This window comes from Saccharomyces mikatae (assembly GCF_947241705.1).
Source record: "Saccharomyces mikatae IFO 1815 strain IFO1815 genome assembly, chromosome: 3".
In the NCBI taxonomy this organism is placed as follows: Eukaryota; Fungi; Ascomycota; class Saccharomycetes; order Saccharomycetales; family Saccharomycetaceae; genus Saccharomyces; species Saccharomyces mikatae.
Genome location: NC_079258.1, coordinates 100,614 through 118,764, shown reverse-complemented (window position 1 = coordinate 118,764; position 18,151 = coordinate 100,614). Strand labels below are relative to the sequence as shown.

Sequence of the window (18,151 nt, the reverse complement as noted above, 5' to 3'; positions counted from 1 at the left end):
CGACCTGCGAGAGTATTCAGGCTCGAGTTACATTGTCAACTGTTTTGTTTAAAAGGAGATAGATAGATTATTAGGAAGCGGTACATTCTTTTTGCTGTATTTGATGTTCTAAAATAAAAGAATTACTAAGATTGTATCTTGGAATCTTGTTTTATTTTACCTTCCAAAATTCCGTAAAGATCTGGAAGGTAGTAATTTGAAGATAAGAGAAAAAACCTTTTGGCTTTTTAAGTGCTTCATCATGCCTTTGAAGAGCAGTGAGCACGAATATTTTCCCCGATACTTCGTTGAATATTTTCTATTAAATTGAGGAATCTTTTTCATACTTGAAAAATTGACATCTTCAACAAAAAGTATTTTTATTGTATTTAATTTCACACCCTTTCCTTTTACATGATACGAAGTCGAAATATCTTTGTTTTTCTTTTACATATTCTAGGAAAGCACAGTACTAACACTTCTAATAATCATAAAAAAGCACTTCTAATTATGGCACCATAGTTTTCTTCATAAACGTTTCCTTATCTTCATAAAATCTATTGATATTAGTTGTACGCCTTTTTAGATTGGTAACTTTAATTTTTTACTTGAACAAGCAGTTTACAAGCAAATGAAATAAACTTTTTTTCTTTTCGAAGCACTTTAGTATAATTTTCTGGTCTCATTTCTGACTCGATTCCTCTTTTATAAGTTTTCTGGCATATATACTAAAGTGACGCTTAAGATAGTGAAGTGATGTTCAGAGGTAATAGAAAAGCGGAAAATGTTTACCTAGAGTGAAATTTATAGGATAAACTCTTCAATCTCACAGCTTATAAATCGTATATTATTTCTTTTTATGTCATCTTTCTTAGTTGTGGAATTATTTTTAATTTAACCTCGTCTTCACTGTCTAGTATTTGGTGAATTGTGGAAAGATCATCTTTGTTTTGAGAAATTAAAGTGATAATTCAATTATCATTATTTTTAAAGTCTTTTATTAACTATTGATAAATTACTCATTGTCTTTTGAAGCCTATCGTACGGTTTCATTGGAATGTGTTCGACAATAAAATCCACTAAATTCTTCTAAATCTTGAGGAACCCATGCCTGACACAGATTTTATATAGATATTTTCAATGTAGAAGTAAAATGGACGTCCAACTTCCTATTCCTCTTTTATGTCTCATTCAAACTTCTCGGATAGCTGAGTTCATTATTAAGCGAAACTCGAACCTATTGACCCATATAAAACACTTGAATAAATAATTTTGCAATCACGGCTTAATTTGGATATCTGCCACTTTTCATTCATAAACGGCAGAAATTGTGCCGTACTGTACTCTCTTCGATTTTAAGTAATCAGAAATTGGATATTCCTCAAGGCATAAAAGAGGTGGATAGAAAGAGAAGATAATGAAAATCATCATCTGAAGACCTCATAATTTGATTTGAGTACAATTAAAAATACGAATGTGTTCGCTAAATAAGTATGTGGAGTCCGGGAATATCAGTTAGAAGGATGTGAATATTTCTTCTTACCGATATCCAAAGGTATATATCTATATTTTACCATGTGTTGGATTTGTCTTCTCATAGTTAAAAAGAATAACAGTATGAAGTACATTAGCAAAATTGGCCAATAAACTGGAATATCAAAGATCGAAAATAGTGATAATACTAAAGAGATAACAGTGGCTTTAATGCTGTTATACCAAAACTTGAACTCCGGTAGTCTTCTAATGAATGGGCGAAATTCCTCTGATTTTTCTCCAGCTTCCAATTCATTGTTTTCTTCATCTTGCTGTAAAGACATGTCGAATTTTGGGGTCAAAAAAGCTAGAAACTGATTTAACAAGAATAAACTTAGACCATAACAAATCACATACCAGCCTTCAGCCATTGTAATACGCAGCATAAACAAACACAACAGCCCACCCAATACAGCCCATCTCTCCCTAGAGTGAGGAGTGACTTTATCCAAATAATGTTGATATAACAGCTTCGCGGTGTTCAACTTGACGATTAGGACATTGCTTGAACCATCGTTCATCGTATCAGAGCTATCGTAATCCATTATTAGTTTCTTCTTTTGGTATGGTATATCTGTCTTTGTAAACACTTATTTTTAAATAGAAAACCACTTTCTTTAAGTACGTTATTTTCTTTACGTGTTATAGGGCATATTTTTGGCAATTTTTTTTCTCTACGAAAAACGCACAATTTTAGAGCTCATTGAAGTCATGTATTGCAGAGAACAAGTTGAGCAGCCCTGTAAAGACATCAAACCCAACTATCGATATGTTTGTGGTCGTTCTACAGGCTCTGGCAGGTTTTTTATCAGTATGCATAATGAAAGGAAAGAAACATACATGAAAGTTTTGACTAACTAAGGGGGTCCCTCCATTTCTTACATAGATCATCGCCATGCTATACCAGAAACGCTATAATAAACTTCATCGATCTATTTATGGTCTGTCATACGACTTATATTTGTTAGATCTTGTTGGTAGTGGCCTGTATTTGTATTGCGCTTTGCATTATTGTTATTCACCTTTGATAAGAGAGCAGCTATCCAAAAGATTTCCTCTTTTTTATCCATTGAATGAGGCTAGCAGTGTACCTATATCTAGCTCTCTCTTTTTAAAAGACTTTTTCGTTTTCTTTTGCTGCTTGCTTGTTTTGAGGCAGTTATATTATTATAGATCAACTAAACATATCTATCAGGGTATCTCCATCACTTCCACCCTATTCGTAAGTTTCTTCGTTATGTTGGGAATATTTACTTATGGATGCTCTATTTTCAATTTACCACTGAAGGACTCAGGTAAATTCGGCGTTTTTTATCTGGATCACATAAACTATTTATGGGTGATGGCAAATCTACTTAAAAGTTTCAAGTATATTCCCCAAATGAGTATCAACTGGATGGGGTGTTCAACGATAGGATTATCATCAAAGTATGTCGTGATATCATTTTTTGCTGAGTTTATCGATTTAGTAGGTAGACTACTAATACCGACCAGTGCGTCGTTTTATAAACTCCCATTTAATTCTACGCCTTTTTGGGTCAAGTTGGTGCAATTTATCACCTTATTAGTCATACTTTTCCAGGTTCAGTATATTTATGTTGGACGGAAACCGCGATTGCCAAAAGGGAAGCTTTAAAATAGTCAAGTTGTTTACCTTTAGGGTTTTACAATAGTTGTATAAAAATTTTAAGGAGTTTTAGGCAATGCATTACTATTATTGTTATTGTTATTCATTTTTCATATATATACAGACGACAAAATAATGATAGAGTAGAATCTAGAGCTTCTTTCCCAAAACGGAGGTAGCTATCTTTACACCGGTACCTACATGCCTTTCTGGGTCTGACTGGAAATCTTTTAAATTTACAGCCTTTGTGTATTTTAATAAATTATCTAATTCAGCTTTCATTTTTTTTCTTAACTCTTCGTCCCTTGTAATAATGAGAGCGTTTGATTCTAAATCTAGCGAATAGGCCCTTCTGGTGTAATTGGAAGATCCTACTACTGTGACGAATGGTTCCCAACTATTACCATCATTCTTATCACGAGTAGAAAGCCAAATACCTTTTGCGTGATACGACCAACCATTAGGTTTATTGACAACGCCTCTTTGCCATTCTCTTAACGTAATGGCATGGTCTTGACTGTGTCTAGAAACATCTTGAAGAAATTTTTTCGATAAGTATAAGTACGCACCAGGTAAATTTGATGAGACACCCTTCGACTGGTAAAAGCCGTTTGCAAATGGGGAAGCTGTTATTACATTTGCTTCAGAAACAGGTGTTGCTAACAGTTTAGCTTTAATATCTGGAAGGATATTAAAGTATCCTGCAGTAAATGTCCAAGATATGGCATTGTTTGTGATGTTCGAGAGTAGTGATATTATTGTTGACTTTTCAGTTGATTTATCATTATATTTGGGGAAAAGAGGGGTAAATTGGGAGATAGGATAAACTATTGTGGAGAAATGGTCCGTTGAAGTAACTGGAGGGTTTTGTTTAGAATTTTGTAAAAAGCTGTCGAGTAGTTGCGATGCTTCCTTCAAGAACCTTCTTTTATTTCTCGATGGTTCAATGGTAGGGTTAGAATCTGGCCAAATGATGTTAACATTATTATCTATTGCTGGCTTTAAAATCTGGTAACTGAAAGAACTTATGAGTTGATGTAGTTTAAAGTAGTAATTGGAGAAATTCCTGGATTTGAAGAGATAATATCTGTCCTGTCTGTTAGTAAAATAGTCATTGGAAAGATTGGCTCCTGAAAGAATAACCTCATTATCGAACCCATATATTTTCATATGTTGTAAGCCTAAACCTTCATTGAATCTTTTAGGAACCAAGACCTTTTTCCAACCATGGTAAGCAGGAGTCTTGTACAATCGGCAATCCACTCTTTGGGACCCATATTTGGCTACTAAAGACGATAACAAAGTGGCAGAACAAGTGGAAGGTAATTCTCTCGTTCCTCGAAGACCATCTAGTAGAAAGGAAACTTTCAAATTCGGGTTTTTGGACAAAGCCTGAGATATACAGTCCACCAGCTCGGTCTCACTTTTGCCCAAATACAGAGAGGCAATAAAGATTCTGTTTTGTGAGCTAAGAATTTTCGACTTCAGAAGGCTGTAAAACTGGGACGGAGATTCGATAATATCGATTTCGTTTGCTTGAAAATGAAAGCATGTGTGTAAGTTCTGTTCCAGGGACTTAGTGATAGTGGTCAAATAACTGCTACAAGGAGAAGGGGTCGCAACAGACATTTGTCTATGTAACTTGAAGTTTTTCTGAAAAGGCGAGGACAATAATCTGTAGGGAGGACGAGTAAGTTGGAGCAAACGAGTCGTCATGGATATACGTTATCCCGAGTAGGCTAGTAGCAATTATGAATACACAGGTTATGGGATACTATAATTACGTTCTTGTGGCAGTCTTATTAGGATGAATCAGGTGTACATTTTTCAACCTGTAGTTATGTTTTTACTTTTTTATTTAACGTTTTCTTCCCATATTAGGTATAAATAGAAAACAGATGACAGAAACACGATAAAAAATATGCTAAAAGATTATAAACGGGAACCTAATTAAATATGGTAAACCAAATGCCCAGTATACTTTGATTATTCTCTTAATAAGAATGAAAAGAAGTGATTGAAACATCATCTTGAATTCCTTCTCAAAATCTTGATATTAACGATATCCGCATCACTGGTATTTCTTCGAAGTTTCGCTCTGTTAGAAAGAGACATCAAAGTGTCATTGGTCGCAAATGAGTTTTGGTAGGTATCAGACCTGTCCCAAATATCAGTGGGCTCCTCTTCTGTAGTAGTCGTATTAAATGAATCATTGTTATAATGCTGAATTTTTTCGTTAGTGGGCGTTTGGCAAGGAGTAATATAACCGTTTATGTCATGAGTTATAGTCGTATCGTCGACTCCAACCTCATCATTGGATTGTCCCTTGCTAGAATTTGATGTACGCATAGGCTTGGGCATCTGCTCGGGCATAGACATCGGTATTGGTGCAATAGTTTGTCCTCGCATCACGTTCACAACGGCAGTGGAGACACGTTCAAAGGCTATGCGTACCGGTGCAAACCACCGCTTCCATTCTAGACTAAGGTATACGCTGGGTACTCCACAAATTGAGTGAAACACACCCAGCACGAATCCGAAGATGAGCCCAATGATGCTACCAAAAGCACACAACACGGCTAAGTACTGGAATAACGTCAAAACTACATATAAGTCCACTGTACTTGTATGTGCAACTAAACGGCTCAGGGATGTTCCTAGAAATAGCTTCAATGGAATGTTAATAGGCAATGTCACAAGCTGGAACCCATTCCATACGAAAATTGACAAGGGCAGTTGAACGATGGCACGAAAGACGGGCGCCATCACTTCCATGCATAACTGCACGCTCCAGTCTAATATAAACATATTCATCATCACTTATATGCCAGCTTCCTTTCTCTACAATTGCTGGTGAAACCCTAAATAGCTTCTTTTAGTCATTGCTCACCCGGCAGCTCTCGAGTTTTTTATTTTCTATTTTTTTCTTTGGATTTTTCGCTATAAAAAAGGAAGAAAGATACCATTTCAACCATCACAACAACACTACCATGAGTAGTAGCAGCAGAGGTAGGCAGCAACTAGTCACAGTAGCGGTACGGTGAATCACATAAGTGTATGTGCCCACGCGTGCTCTGTGCAATGTATTGCTTACCTGTGTATGAAATTATATCACACTCCTGTTTCTGCCTCATGTCCTTTTACAACGCTTCCACGGGACATGGGTTCTAATTATGGAGAAGATCAAGCTTTGAAATGGCCCGTATACACATTTTGATACAACCGTATACGGCGTCTCGTTTCAAAGATCGTGTGGTTGTCTATCGATATATACTCATTGTGTTTTTAGAAAACCTTTGGGTTGTTTAGATGCCACTATATTTCTATTCGTATTTATTCTTATGTATACTTAATCTGCTTATTTTCTCTTATACTCAGGAAACGTCACTTGGCTTAATCTACTCGACGCTTTATTCTGCAAACTCAGGTCTCAAATCTGACCTGCGTGGAGCCACCAAGGGATGGAGCTGGCATAGAAACGTAATGGCCCACATCAAAAACATCATGGCCAATGTTAAAATCACTGTACTCCTCCAAACGCTATACGGCAAAAAAAAACCATTTGTTAGTAAGAAAGAAAAGAGAAGTTTGTAATATAGGAGCTCATATTAGAAAAAAGAGAAAGCTATACATACGCTTGGTTGTTCTTTGGGGCCATTATCCAGAACAAGACAGACATGGCACTAACCACTATGAAAACACCGACAACAGTATAACTAAATTGGACACGTAGACTAGTTAGTAGAAGAAAAGGATGGAGAAAGAAATGAAGGGAACTGACTATCACACATACAAACTACTCATTGCTTCTTTATTCTCTATTATTCGTTGGTCCTTTGTTTCTCAAAGTGTAGATAAAAGGTCAAAAAATATAGCAGTTATTTTTACAGGGCGGAAATAAAAACTACGGCAAAAATTTGTGAGCACTTAGTATCATGACGGCCAAGAAAAGGAAGAGTAAAGAGCAACAATGTCTACAAACGGCAAGATATCTGTTCCTGAGGGGGTAGTCAATTGGTTGTTCAAGGTCATTCAACCCATTTACAGGGACGGAAGAAGAACTTTCCACGATGCATTGGCACTACTGGACAATTTCCATTGTTTGAGGCCAAGAACAAGGGTGTTCACACACTCTGATGGTACTTCGCAACTGCTTTTGTCCATTTATGGGTCAATTGGCACCGGTGAGAATGCCTCGTCTCCTAGCAGTGTTCCTGTGATAATGTGGGTACCCACTACGTATCCAGTAAAACCGCCCTTTATAAGTATAAACTTGGAAAATTTCGACATGAACAGCATCAGTAGTTCCTTGCCGATTCAAGAATACATTGACTCTAATGGCTGGATCGTGCTGCCCTTGCTCGATCGCTGGGATCCTGCCGCAATGAACCTTATAATGGTCGTACAAGAACTGTCCAGTCTCTTGAATGAGCCATCACCTCAAGATCGGGTGCCCAGTCTACCGCCAAAACCGAACACACAAATTCAACCGGAGCACACTAACCCCCCACTTCCCCCGAAGCTCAAGTCTCCACATATACAACCGCCATTGCCTCCTCCCCCACCTCCCCAACCGCTATCCATCACACTCGACCTTATGGACATTGACAATGCAGATATTTCCATGACAAACCACCACGAAATGCTACAAAACTTGCAATCCGTGGTCAATGAATTATACAGAGAGGATGTGAACTACGTAACGGACAAGATACTGGCGAGACAGACAGTTATGCAAGACTCCATTACGAGATTCTATGAAATGATCGCCGTTGACAAGAACCATATACAGGCCGTTGAGCAGGAGGCCGAGCAGGCCATGCATTCGCTAAATACACAAATAGACATCCTGACCGCAGAAAGGGCCAAAGTTCAACACTTTAGCTCAACGTCGCCCCTAGACGACGAGGACGTGAACTCCATAGCAGTAGCACAAACAGATGGACTCAATCAACTGTATGACCTTGTTGCCAAGGACTACGCTCTCACAGACACGATTGAGTGCCTATCGAGGATGCTCCATCGTGGCACTGTTACGCTCGATATCTTTGTCAAGCAGGGTCGTGAATTGGCACGCCAGCAATTCCTTGTGCGATGGCACATTCAACGAATCACCTCACTGTTATCGTGACTCACTATTTCTTTCGCATCGCCGAATGGCATCGAAAACAAAAAAATATTTTCTAGCCTCTACCGAACAAACCACAAGGAATCGTATATATCGTATTACATAGATTGTATATACAGAACTTTCCAGAGACATTTGAGCTCACCAATCCTGTCTTCTAATGCTGAGATCGTTATTGCAAAGTAGCCACCGCAAAGTGGTTGCTTCTTCATGTGCCACTATGGTACGTTGCAGTTCCTCGTCGACCTCCGCGTTGGCTTATAAGCAGATGCATAGACATGCTGCGAGACCACCCCTACCTACATTAGACACCCCTTCCTGGAATGCCAATAGTGCCGTTTCCTCCATCATATACGAGACGCCAACACCTTCTCGTCAACCAAGAAAGCAACATGTCTTGAATTGTTTGGTGCAAAATGAACCCGGTGTCTTGTCCAGAATCTCAGGTACCTTAGCTGCTAGAGGTTTCAACATCGATTCATTGGTAGTGTGCAACACTGAGGTCAAGGACCTCAGTAGAATGACCATCGTCTTGCAAGGACAAGATGGTGTCATCGAGCAGGCACGCAGACAAATCGAGGATTTGGTTCCCGTCTACGCCGTTCTGGACTACACCAACTCTGAGATCATTAAAAGAGAGTTGGTCATGGCCAGAATCTCTCTCTTGGGTACAGAATACTTTGAAGATCTACTGTTGCATCATCACACTTCCACAAACGCTGGCGGTGCCGACTCCAACGAATTGGTTGCCGAAATCAGAGGAAAGCAATTTCACCCTGCTAACTTGCCTGCCAGTGAAGTGTTAAGGTTGAAACATGAACATTTGAACGACATCACCAACTTGACCAACAACTTCGGTGGTCGTGTCGTCGACATCAGCGAAACAAGCTGTATTGTGGAATTATCTGCAAAGCCCACACGTATTTCTGCCTTCTTGAAGTTGGTTGAGCCATTCGGTGTTCTAGAGTGTGCAAGAAGCGGTATGATGGCATTGCCAAGAACTCCCTTGAAGACAAGCGCCGAAGAGGCCGCTGACGAAGACGAAAAGATCAACGAAATTGTCGACATCTCCCAACTGCCACCTGGTTAATTACTCACCTACCAGCTGCAATCTGGAACTCTATGTATCTCTATAACGTATCTATATATACCATGAGCCTTTTTACTCCTAAATTGCTATACTTGTACGTTTGTACGAGGTGACGCGTTATTAAATTCCTTTTTTTTTAGTTTTTTTGCTTTCCCTTCGATTTTCTTACCAAATATGAAAAGGTTATTAAGACAATACAATGATACCTTCGTGGCTTCTCTAAGTCGCGGCAGTATCTCATAGCAAAGTACACAGTCACCTTTCTTATTATGGACGGATATTGGGATGTTGTGGTGTCGTCCTTGCAAGACATATACAATGCTAACGAGGTCATTCCCTTCGATGATGACTTGCAGACTAAGCAACTAGATTTCCCTAATATGTCAAAGGATCAGCTGCAATTGCATCTCACAACATTCCAAGAACATATGGAAAACGTCAACAGAGTGCACCGCATCCTTGACAATGTGCGTTCCAATTTGTCCTTGATGTTGAATCAGCCGCGAGAAGAAAAGGATGAAGAGAAAAATACGGAAGATGTAGAAGAAGCAGAAGGGGCAACTACGCCATCCTCACAGGGCAAAAAGGCTGTGGGGAAGGTTGGCAGATCGTACTGGACCAGCGAATACAACCCGAATGCTCCTATCTTGGTGGGCTCAGAGGTTGCTTATAAACCTAGAAGGGGCAATGCAGATGGCGAATGGATCCAATGTGAAGTGTTGAAGATAGTAGCAGATGGAACGCGATTTGAAGTAAGAGACCCTGAACCTGATGAATTGGGCAATCCGGGCAAGGTATATAAATGTAATTGGAAAGAACTACTGTTGATTCCACCGGGTGTTCCTACCAAGAACTATCCGCCAGGTACGAAGGTTCTAGCGAGATATCCTGAGACTACTACTTTTTATCCCGCAATCGTCATTGGAACCAAGAGAGATGGCACTTGCAGGCTTCGATTTGATGGTGAAGAAGAGGTAGATAAGGAAACAGAGGTAACTCGCCGTCTAGTGCTTCCTTCGCCAATGGTATCAGCGAACCCAGCAAAGAAATAGCAATGCTGTCAAACACTTAAATCTTGTTATGACCTATTCTCACCAATATATCATTCATTGTTATTGGTTTCGTCAGACGTGACTTTTTCAAGTAAAAGTGAAAAAAATTGAAAAAAATTGAGAATTCGGAAGGAATCAATTATATTGAGGATTTCCTATTAAGAATAAACTATGGGCGAAAAGAGAATAAACATAAGCTGGATTCTTTCGTCAAGATGGATAGAGAGCTAGGAATGTATGGTAATGATAGAAGTAGGTCAAGATCACCTGTACGTCGTCGTTTGAGCGATGAAAGGGACAGATATGCCGATTATAACGATGGTAACAGTAGCGGTGGGAATAGTAATCGCCGTCACAGGCGTGATCGAGGCTCCCGTTTTAATGATCGCTACGATCAAAGTTACGGCGGCAGTCGTTATCACGATGATAGGGACTGGCCTCCTCGCCGAGGAGGCCGTGGTGGAAGAGGAGGAAGCAGATCATTTAGAGGGGGACGCGGTGGCGGTAGGGGACGTACTTTAGGCCCAATTGTTGAAAGGGACTTAGAAAGGCAATTTGACGCCACCAAGAGAAATTTTGAAAACAGCATTTTTGTGAGAAATTTAACCTTCAATTGTACCCCTGAAGACCTTAAAGAATTGTTCGGCACAGTAGGTGAAATTGTGGAAGCTGATATCATTACTTCAAAGGGCCATCATCGTGGTATGGGGACTGTGGAATTTACCAACAATGAAGCTGTTCAAGACGCCATATCGAAATTTGATGGGGCACTTTTTATGGATCGTAAACTTATGGTAAGACAGGATAATCCTCCCCCTGAAGCTGCCAGGGAATTTTCTAAGAAAGCCACCAAGGAAGAAATAGATAATGGGTTTGAAGTATTCATCATTAATTTACCGTATTCTATAAATTGGCAGTCTTTAAAGGATATGTTCAAGGAATGTGGTCATGTATTACGTGCCGATGTAGAATTGGATTTCAATGGATTTTCCAGAGGATTCGGATCTGTCATCTACCCGACAGAGGATGAAATGATAAGAGCTATCGACACATTCAACGGAATGGAAGTGGAAGGTAGAGTTTTGGAAGTCAGAGAAGGCCGTTTTAACAAGAGAAAAGACAATGATCGTTATAACCAGAAACGTGAAGACCTTGAAGAAGCAAGAGACGTTAAACCAGATCTTGTACAAGATACCACCGCCCACATTGATGAAACAGCAGCAAAATTCACTGAGGGTGTCAATCCAGGAGGGGATAGGAACTGTTTCATTTATTGTAGTAATTTACCATTCTCGACAGCAAGAAGCGATTTATTTGACCTATTTGGACCCATCGGTAAAATAAATAACGCAGAATTGAAGCCACAGGATAATGGCCAACCGACTGGCATTGCTGTTGTAGAATATGAAAATTTAGTAGATGCAGATTTTTGTATTCAGAAATTAAATAATTATAATTATGGTGGTTGCAGCTTACAGATCTCTTATGCTAGACGTGACTAAAACTCAAGCATCAACCCTACCATGACCTGTATACTCTATGTTAATCTATAAATAATAAGAATACGAGCTGGGTTATTAAAAACTGGCATACTTATGTTTATCGCTTCGACCAAAAAGAAGAAAGGAACCTTATTTAATCCCTGTAAAATAATATTTTCAGCGATGAGATGCGAAAAGCGAAAAAAAAAGGGTATCTAAAAGTCAGCTGGGAGGTGAATATAAACTGCCACCAATTCGAAGAAAAATATATACAACTAATCTTCAGGAATTGTAAGTACAAAAATGTGGGGTCTATTCTATCTTAAAATACTTTTCTGGGCTGTACTATTGTCTTTATGCCTCTTTATGGTGCACCGGAAAACCAAAGTTGGTATGTAAATCTAAAATTATAATGAATGGCAAAGTGAAAAATGTGATTAATGTACTAACAACCGTGTTAGCCGACAAGCTTCGTGAACTGCGTTTAAAGTTGAATTCCCGTTTCAACAGGCCAATACGTTTAAATGATTCCTTTACCGATGATCTCGAAAATGGTCTCCATTCCAGTAATTTTGATATTATCTCAGAAAATAGTAATGACACAAGAGGTGGCTTGGATGATATTTCCAAGAATGAAATAAAAAAAATTATGGAAAATGACAACCTAGACTTTGATAAGGCTAGACTGTTATACATGGAAAGAAAGTTCGGGCAAAATGGTATTGCCCCCGATGGAACTCCTATTGATCCTAAGGCCTTCACCTTTGGCAACTAGATGAAGGCATCCAAAAACACTCAGTTTTTACTTGAAAGGGAGCTTTTTCCCTGTTTTTCGTATATGTCCATATTTTATGTAAATGTTTATATTGCACTAAAAAAAATCAATAAACTCACTTAATAGAATCTTAGTCTTTCTGGACCGTTAGCCACATAACTCTCATTCCCATTTTCATCTTCATTATCACTCAATGCAACAAAATCCGTCAAATAAGCATATGATGCATCCTTAGATAACAGAATATTCGTCATATTACCGATGGATTGCTCCCCAGCACCCTCGTATTTTCTACCATCATTGCTTTTTGCGGGAGCATTGTTGTCTTCTGGTGACAGTGTTTTGGTTCGTCTACTTAGATCCACAAAATCAATTTTGCTAGGTGAAACCCAAATAGGGTCATCATTTTCCTTCTTTTTAAAGAACCCCTCCTTTTCACTTTTTGTGTTACTCTGGGGTAAAACGTAGATTAATGGTCCACTAGGGGACTCTTGGACGTTCTCAGCGTTTCCTTTTACAGTACTATTCGAACTCAAATCAGTGCTCGCTTTGAAATTGTCCGCACTCATCGAAGAATTTCCAAAAGCTATATTGAATGAACTGAATTCTAAATCGTCCAACAGTTCAGGTGGCATTTGTTCGGTATTATTACTAAAATTATTATCTGTACCCTTGTTATTAACAGAAGTAACATTAAGATTTTGCGAGATATTTGGAAGTTCATTGAGAGGAAACGCAGCTGTGTGTTCCTCCGCTGGAGTATAGAATTTTTCATCCGGAATTTCATCTTGAGATGGAAATTTGAGTTCCATCAGCCTTTTGTCAGGTTTATTCTCATGAAGTGTGTCATAAGTAAACGAAACATCTGACGGAGAAGCGTTTACATCCTTTGTAATTTCTTCAAACGTCTTCCCAACAATCCTCACAGGCGATGTCCTGATTACTTTGAATGTCGGAGGCTTCTCTATCATTGGGACAGAGTTTGATAGACTATTACTATCAACGTCTTCTCTGTTACTAATACCACCCTTTAACTCCTTTTTTAGTTCCTCCTCAATCTCAAAGAATTGATTATCACCATTTTCATTATTCGAACAGTCTGAATTCTTTGTCAGTGAATGTGTCGGGGTAGGTTGCTGTATCTTATGATCAACTGCCTCAGAAATTTGGGTCATTTTTTCTACGTTGATCTCGTAGTGAGGTTTACTTGAGATTGCCATATTTTCCTCAGTATTAACTTTCAGCTCATCGCTTAAGGAGACTTGGCTAGCCAAGCGCTTCCAGTTATAATGGGCATCATGTTTATCTAAAACCACTCTCATACCTTGGAAAAGTTCAATATAAGATGGTGATCTTTGAAAGTTGATCTTTGAAGTCGGAGGCACTAAACTAGGAACAATGGGAAATATTCCTTGATGTCCTGCTCTTTCTTCTACTATATTATTTTCTTTCATTGTTTCTTGGTCCGTTGTTGATCCACCTTTATGATCTTTTAATACTACCTCATTTGCTTCATTCTTTGAACCTTTTGAATCACTGAAGTTTTTTGTCAGTCCTTTACTCAGTTGTGTCGAGGGGCTTTGCGTCAGTATAAATGTACTATCATCAGTTCTAGATGAGCTATTTGACTTTAAATTAACTTCGTCTTTTTCTTCGAGAACTCCCTTCTTTTGGGACGAGCTGTTCGAGTCCTTAGTGTTATCTTGCTCACCACTGGAACGTTTAGGAAGAAAGTCACCGAAGAGATCATCATTAAACACCCTACTTTCATTCTGTTTACATTCGTCTTTATTATCTGAGTTCATGACATCTTTGTCATGTAGAGCTTCATTTTGAGTTCCAATGTTTTGTTCTCCACTTAATAATGTACTGTCTTTATTTTCCGTGTGTGTCTGGGCAAGGTCTGGCAGTACCTCTTTTCCAGAAACCTGTAACGATTGGCTCACCTTTTCAATTTTTTCATCTTCTGTTTCATCATTCGACTTTTTAGAATGTGAAGATGGTGATACACCCACGACTGTGTAATTAGAAGGGTTGTCTTGGTTTGTACTTTGATCCGCTTTTGGCGCCGCACCTTTTTCGTTCCCTCTAATTTCAGCCACAAGTTGAGATGGAGTATAATGGGCAAATTTTGTGTCCCGTACTACTGAAGATATTCTAGTATTCTCTTGAAAATGTATATCTTTCTTAACATCAGGCGTTTCCTCAACTAAATCATGTGATTTGGACTCAGTAGCTTCGAGAGAAGATTTAACACTATGGGATTCTTTTGTCGGATGATAAGTACTTCTCTTCTTCTTATTAAGAGATGAAACGGTTCCCGTTCCAGAGGAAGACTTCTTCTCTACCATCTTTTTCATTGGTGACTTAGGGTGCCCCTGTGTCATTTTTTTTGGCTTTTCTTGAACTGGTAAAGGCTTACTCTTGCTTTTACTTCCAAAAACATTCTTCAATACACCAAAAAATCCTTTGCTTTTCTTGGCTGTTTCCCTCTCTAAACGGTCTGCTTTAACTACATCTATTTTGACCTTCTTTGGAATCTCCCTTTGTTTCCTTGCAGGTTTCTTTGCATGTTTCTTTACAGGTTTATTTACTGGTTTCTCTGGTGAAAATTCATTAGTTACCTTTGTAACTTTACCATTATCATTATTGCCTGATGAACTGTCCTTCAAGTCGCTTGTATAGCTTCTGAATGTTGTTATGGTGCCGTATGATCTTTTCTTCTCGTGAGTAGCATCGAAATTAGATAAAGTGGTAACTTTGTTATCAATAACCTTATATCCGTTTGTCGAACCGCACTTGATATCTTTTAATTGCTGTTCTAGATCCTTTATGAGATTCTCATTTACACAAAGTAAATCATTGGCCATGGATGACTTCAAAGAAGAATAGCATATGGGTATCTCGATTGCCAACTGATTAATTATGGTGAAAACAAAGTTATCGGATGTGATTTCAATATGTTTACTCTCCTGTTTAGTTAATATGTCCAAGCTCACGCGGTTATCGTTATCGTCATTTTTACAAAATCTTGCAAACAAAGCCAAATGAAGATTGTTAACTTCTAGTATCTCTTCCGATGGTGGTATATTCAGAAAAAGGGCAAATTTTGATTTTATTTTTTCTGCATCGTAAGCGCAGAGTTCGTGTGCAGTAGAATACAATGTAAAATGACTTCTCTTGGCTTTGAAAAGGTGAAAAGCAGTGTCTTTTTCCAAGATTCTAGCCTTTGTAATCAAGTCAGCTACCGAAGAAGACGAGATAAAAGTAGAAGATAATTTGCATATTATTGAAAAAGAATCTTTTCCTTTCAAGCAATCAAAACGCAAGCAGCTTTTATCCAATATGGAAACCAGAACCTCAGCTATATAGCAATGACATTCTACTTTCAACTTAGGGATCTTTGAGGGCAAAGGGACTTCATTGATTAATGAATTCATCAATATATCCGAGATTAATGGTCTGTTTGATCCATCCGAAGTGTAATAACTTTCTGCCTCTAGTATATTGATGAAAACGACATAGTCACTAAATATTACCAATAGGTTTCTCTTACTTTCGTCGTTTAAATCCACTACATCATAAACACCGACCACTCTTCTTTTTAGCCATTTGTATTGTAACTCTACAGGCCAACATTTGGCCAACTCTGTGAGAATTTTCCCTGATGGGGTGAATACTCTTGTATTATAAGAATGGAGAGGAGAGTCTAATCTTCCGAACGAATCGATGACATCAATGATATTGTCGTAACATTTCTTGGCCACTTGCTGATTTTCCGGCTTCCATTTTTTTGATTTCCACAACCTCTCTATAATTAGCTTTAATTTCAATAGTTTCTCTTGGGGTCCCTTGATTATGCTTTCGATTTTCATTTCTGTGTAAACCTCTCTTTCAGGAATCGCACTGTGGAAATGTCTAATGAACAACTTGATATCTTTGCTAAAATTCTTGGTGGCTGCTTCATGCCTTGTATATGCTTTATAAAAATAAGGAATCGTAATACTGCATGCCTTGAGCACCTCGAGGGATCCATATGGGGTTGCTGTTTTTAAAGAGTCCAAGAATATACAATTGATTCTTGTGACTTCATCTATAGTGGGAGGGAAAAGTCGGTTTAATTTCGTCGTAGATAATCCCTCAACTTCTTCATTAAGTACCCTCACTCTCAAAGAAATCAGAAATTTTTGCAAAAATTCCACCAAGTTGAAAGTAAAATTTGTTTGCAATTGTAGCAGCTCGTTGCAAATGGCTTTTACAAGAACATCATCCAATTCAGTAGGCTTCTCATCATCTGGGGCCTTATAACCATATTCCGTTTGTTCTGGTGAGTATTCTGTCACTGGATTAAAAAGCTGTTCAAGTTGTTCACCAAGATGGAACACCAGCCTATTATTCAGTTCAATCGTGGATTCGTTGTTTTCGTAAATGACATCCAGTAGGGCGGAACTGATTCCTTTATCGTGTAGAAGTCCTGATTTAAAGAAGCGCCTCCCTAGTTCTTCTGGAGGGACTGTAGTTATTAGTTGGCAACTGCTAGCCAGGTCTCCAGCATAAGGAGGGTCATAGTCGCAATTTTCCGATGTGTTGGTCAAGATTCGTGATAGGTCTGATTGTGATAGCAATGGGTAGCGTTGCAGCAGAACAACAGCAATGCATTTCTTCACATTACTTTCCTGATCACTTGGATTGAGATTTTCAATGGCTGGATAGTATTGCGAACTGGAAGAGATATCCACCGATTCAAAACATGACGTACCCAGTTTGTCGAATATTATAACGTTTAACTTATTACTGCTAGGCAATTTGTACACACAGACAAAGAATGCCCCCCATATTAGGTTGTCTGAACCGTAATAAATCACTGATTGAGTGAATACATTATCTATCCATTCTGAGAGCGATTTATTATCATCCAACGGAGAATGGCCGTTTTGCGACGTACTTTTCACAACTGACTCTAATAGTTTGATATTGAATGAAGCTTCATCGTCCTCTCTATTGTCCTTCTGAGAGTAAAGAGACGACAAGTCTTTTTCCATTGATGGGTAATGACTTTACTGTTTTAGAAAACCAGATTATAATCAACGTCTAGAGCGAATACGCAAATCGGTAGCAGGTAGAAGCTGTAGAAGCAATAGCAGCAATACGAGAAGGGTTCAAACTCAAATCAAACTAGCAGTGTATTTGCTATGCCAAAATAAAAGACATCTCCCTCCTACTGAAGATCGAAGCGCCTGTGTTTACCATTGTTTTTATTTACTTTTTAAAATTTCTCGAAGAAAACCCTAGGTCTTGGCAGCTTGCACCAGCTTTAAATGACCTAACTATCAATCTAGGGTTTTATTCTACTGGTTCATTAGTACAATAAAGAGCACCAAGATGATAACAAATAGCTACCTAGTAACATACCGGGACTATCATATTCAGAGACCACCGGGGTTTATTACGATTTATTGTTTCCATATCATCAAGTTTCTTGTTTA

General features: G+C 38.5%; 11 protein-coding genes across 11 annotated transcripts; 6 read left to right on the top strand and 5 right to left on the bottom strand.

Annotated features, from left to right (window-relative positions):
* Positions 1 to 1,490: 1,490 nt before the first annotated feature.
* Positions 1,491 to 2,057, bottom strand: RER1 (protein retrieval receptor; the record flags this gene model as incomplete). Its single annotated transcript, XM_056226230.1, has 1 exon — positions 1,491 to 2,057. The coding sequence occupies one exon, from the start codon at positions 2,055 to 2,057 to the stop codon at positions 1,491 to 1,493; it is 567 nt and encodes a 188-aa protein (XP_056080701.1).
* Positions 2,058 to 2,281: 224 nt separating this feature from the next.
* SMKI03G0570 (uncharacterized protein) lies at positions 2,282 to 3,148 on the top strand (the record flags this gene model as incomplete). The annotated part of the gene is made up of 2 exons (XM_056226219.1): positions 2,282 to 2,323; positions 2,399 to 3,148. The coding sequence occupies 2 exons, from the start codon at positions 2,282 to 2,284 to the stop codon at positions 3,146 to 3,148; spliced, it is 792 nt and encodes a 263-aa protein (XP_056080700.1).
* A 141-nt stretch (positions 3,149 to 3,289) lies between these two features.
* Positions 3,290 to 4,855, bottom strand: PGS1 (CDP-diacylglycerol--glycerol-3-phosphate 3-phosphatidyltransferase; the record flags this gene model as incomplete). The annotated part of the gene is made up of 1 exon (XM_056226208.1): positions 3,290 to 4,855. The coding sequence occupies one exon, from the start codon at positions 4,853 to 4,855 to the stop codon at positions 3,290 to 3,292; it is 1,566 nt and encodes a 521-aa protein (XP_056080699.1).
* Positions 4,856 to 5,164: 309 nt separating this feature from the next.
* LDB16 (Ldb16p) lies at positions 5,165 to 5,947 on the bottom strand (the record flags this gene model as incomplete). The annotated part of the gene is made up of 1 exon (XM_056226197.1): positions 5,165 to 5,947. One exon carries the CDS (start codon positions 5,945 to 5,947, stop codon positions 5,165 to 5,167), a length of 783 nt encoding a protein of 260 aa, XP_056080698.1.
* Positions 5,948 to 6,549: 602 nt separating this feature from the next.
* On the bottom strand, positions 6,550 to 6,943 carry VMA9 (H(+)-transporting V0 sector ATPase subunit e; the record flags this gene model as incomplete). The annotated part of the gene is made up of 3 exons (XM_056226186.1): positions 6,550 to 6,679; positions 6,775 to 6,855; positions 6,933 to 6,943. The coding sequence occupies 3 exons, from the start codon at positions 6,941 to 6,943 to the stop codon at positions 6,550 to 6,552; spliced, it is 222 nt and encodes a 73-aa protein (XP_056080697.1).
* A 166-nt stretch (positions 6,944 to 7,109) lies between these two features.
* Positions 7,110 to 8,270, top strand: STP22 (ubiquitin-binding ESCRT-I subunit protein STP22; the record flags this gene model as incomplete). Its single annotated transcript, XM_056226175.1, has 1 exon — positions 7,110 to 8,270. One exon carries the CDS (start codon positions 7,110 to 7,112, stop codon positions 8,268 to 8,270), a length of 1,161 nt encoding a protein of 386 aa, XP_056080696.1.
* Positions 8,271 to 8,427: 157 nt separating this feature from the next.
* ILV6 (acetolactate synthase regulatory subunit) lies at positions 8,428 to 9,357 on the top strand (the record flags this gene model as incomplete). Its single annotated transcript, XM_056226164.1, has 1 exon — positions 8,428 to 9,357. The coding sequence occupies one exon, from the start codon at positions 8,428 to 8,430 to the stop codon at positions 9,355 to 9,357; it is 930 nt and encodes a 309-aa protein (XP_056080695.1).
* A 269-nt stretch (positions 9,358 to 9,626) lies between these two features.
* Positions 9,627 to 10,409, top strand: SGF29 (Sgf29p; the record flags this gene model as incomplete). The annotated part of the gene is made up of 1 exon (XM_056226153.1): positions 9,627 to 10,409. One exon carries the CDS (start codon positions 9,627 to 9,629, stop codon positions 10,407 to 10,409), a length of 783 nt encoding a protein of 260 aa, XP_056080694.1.
* Positions 10,410 to 10,624: 215 nt separating this feature from the next.
* On the top strand, positions 10,625 to 11,911 carry GBP2 (single-stranded telomeric DNA-binding/mRNA-binding protein; the record flags this gene model as incomplete). Its single annotated transcript, XM_056226142.1, has 1 exon — positions 10,625 to 11,911. The coding sequence occupies one exon, from the start codon at positions 10,625 to 10,627 to the stop codon at positions 11,909 to 11,911; it is 1,287 nt and encodes a 428-aa protein (XP_056080693.1).
* Positions 11,912 to 12,193: 282 nt separating this feature from the next.
* Positions 12,194 to 12,665, top strand: SMKI03G0480 (uncharacterized protein; the record flags this gene model as incomplete). The annotated part of the gene is made up of 2 exons (XM_056226130.1): positions 12,194 to 12,281; positions 12,352 to 12,665. The coding sequence occupies 2 exons, from the start codon at positions 12,194 to 12,196 to the stop codon at positions 12,663 to 12,665; spliced, it is 402 nt and encodes a 133-aa protein (XP_056080692.1).
* A 119-nt stretch (positions 12,666 to 12,784) lies between these two features.
* BUD3 (Bud3p) lies at positions 12,785 to 17,707 on the bottom strand (the record flags this gene model as incomplete). The annotated part of the gene is made up of 1 exon (XM_056226119.1): positions 12,785 to 17,707. One exon carries the CDS (start codon positions 17,705 to 17,707, stop codon positions 12,785 to 12,787), a length of 4,923 nt encoding a protein of 1,640 aa, XP_056080691.1.
* Between the last annotated feature and the right edge of the window lie 444 nt (positions 17,708 to 18,151).